Source organism: Cyrtonyx montezumae, unplaced genomic scaffold, assembly GCF_038088225.1.
Source record: "Cyrtonyx montezumae isolate F1298 unplaced genomic scaffold, pur_monq_1.0 scaffold_3, whole genome shotgun sequence".
In the NCBI taxonomy this organism is placed as follows: domain Eukaryota; kingdom Metazoa; phylum Chordata; class Aves; order Galliformes; family Odontophoridae; genus Cyrtonyx; species Cyrtonyx montezumae.
The window spans coordinates 7,080,459-7,082,495 of NW_027072034.1; the positions used below are offsets into that span (position 1 = coordinate 7,080,459).

General features: G+C 43.6%; 1 protein-coding gene across 1 annotated transcript; it reads left to right on the forward strand.

Annotated features, from left to right (window-relative positions):
• Positions 1–243: 243 nt before the first annotated feature.
• LOC136053191 (uncharacterized) lies at positions 244–1,781 on the forward strand. The gene has a single exon (XM_065743888.1). The coding sequence runs from the start codon at positions 258–260 to the stop codon at positions 1,779–1,781; it is 1,524 nt and encodes a 507-aa protein (XP_065599960.1). The 5' UTR covers positions 244–257.
• Positions 1,782–2,037: the final 256 nt, after the last annotated feature.

A 2,037-nucleotide genomic window follows, 5' to 3' on the forward strand; every position in this document is an offset into this window, starting at 1 on the left:
TAAAGCTTTTTCGTGTGCGCCTCTTGGGTAGTGGGGAACTGTGTACCTCTCCAAGAAGTTTGTTTACCTTAGAAAGTGTTGTTTTTAGCTTTTGTCTTTTTTTGTGCTCCTCTCAGGAGCAGGGTGGAGTGATTGGAACTGTATTTACCCTTGCTTAATAGGTGTGTTGTGCCTCCCTGGGTGGGGGTGAGGTGTTAGTTGTGCTTTTGAATACCTCCTCTCTCCCTCGGTGTAGACCTTTTGTGGGTATTGAGAAAATGTGTGACAGTGCCACAATGAGTTGTGAAGATGTATTATTTGAACTTTTGGAAAAGCATGGTGCTAAACCCTCGTTAACAGGGGTAGACTGGGCACGGCAGAACTGGTATAACGTGCAGAGCGTCTCTGACCGTATTAGTGTTCTGCAAAAGAATGCTCGTACCCGAGCTGGAAAAGGGAAGGCATTTATTTGTGCGGTATTGGGTTCAGCTCTGGTTGCAGCTGTAGAATTCCGCGACCAGCAGCTTAAAACAGAGAGCCAAGCTTTACAAGCATTGCATGAATCAGTTAAAGTAAGTCAGGAATTGATAAAAGCTCTGCAAAATCAAATTGCAAACCTAGAAGAGCAAGTAGAAAGAGAAAAACATAATTCTGATCTGTTGCAAATAGCTTTAAGGGAAGTGTTAACTGGTAAGGATGCCAGTGGTACTAGTGCACCTCAAGAGAAAACTTATCCAAGGGAGGAATTGCAAAGTATAAAGGCAAGTGTAGACAAATTAGAAGCCTCCCCAGCTCAGTTGCATCCTTTAATAAAAACTGAGTATTCATACGATAATAGCGAGGATTTAGATCCTCAAATGAACGTTAAAGAAATCCCTTTCTCTACTACTGAGCTAGCAAAATTGAAAAGAGATTTTGGCCGCTCTCCTAAAGAATCAGAAACAGAGTACGTATGGAGGGTCAGCCTCACGGGTGGAGATCAGATACTTTTAACTGAAAAGGAGGCTGAAGGTTATTGGGGACCAGGAGTATTTTTAACTACTGGTAACAATCGTGCTCCTTGGTCCCTCACACAGAGAGCTGCCTATTGGGCAGGTGGTCTTAATCCCCTAGAAAGGGGAGACCCCCTTGCCATTACTGGAACTGTTGATCAACTAGTAGAGAATGTTCAGAAGGCTGCCTGTCTCCAAATGATGTATGACAGGAAGTTGCAGTTACACCATGAATCTCCCATGATGTTGCCTGTTGATCCTGAGAGAATGACCCCTCTAATCAGGGGGCTTCCAGAATCACTGAAACCCATAGGCATACAGTTGCAAGGAAAGATACAGGCTATGCCTCAGGGAGAAAGAACCCGGGCAATGTTGGAAGGAACTGCAACCTCTAATAATTTGCAGTCAGGATGCAAAGTATGGACATGGGGGGAGGTTGCCCAAGAGTTAATTAATTATGGAAGAAAATATGGGCCAGTGGTTTCTTCCTCCAGTAAATTTGAGCCAAGAGGAGTAAGGCTTGCAGCAGCCAGACTTGTCCTCAGGCCACCTAGCCCAAAGCTTAATGAGACTGAAAAGCTTTCATGCCCACTAAGAACGGGTAGGCGAAGCATTGATCATAAACGTAATGGTCTTTGGACTCTGGGCTGGAAAAAGGGCATTCCACGAAAATTGATGGATGGACTGACAACAGATAGGCTTGAGATGCTGGTGACTGATTGGCCTACTAGATTTGAGGGAAGTAAAACCCCAGATCCTAGTGCTCCTCCCATAGCACCAGAAGAGCTGCAGGAACCATCGGGAAACTAATTTCTTCACCTCTCTCAAGTGAGCGGGGAGGTGAAGGATGGATGCATATTAGAAAGCTCACAATAAAAAGAAACCCATGATGTTATTGATGCTTTTTAGTGTCAGAGATGTTTATTGTAACACCAGTCCATCTAAAACATGGTTGTTGGAAAGTGTTTATGTTTTGTTAAGTAAGGTGATGTTTCTGTGATGTTTCTGTGATGTTTCTGTGTATGTTTCTCTAATGTTTTATATTATGGGATATGCTAAACACACC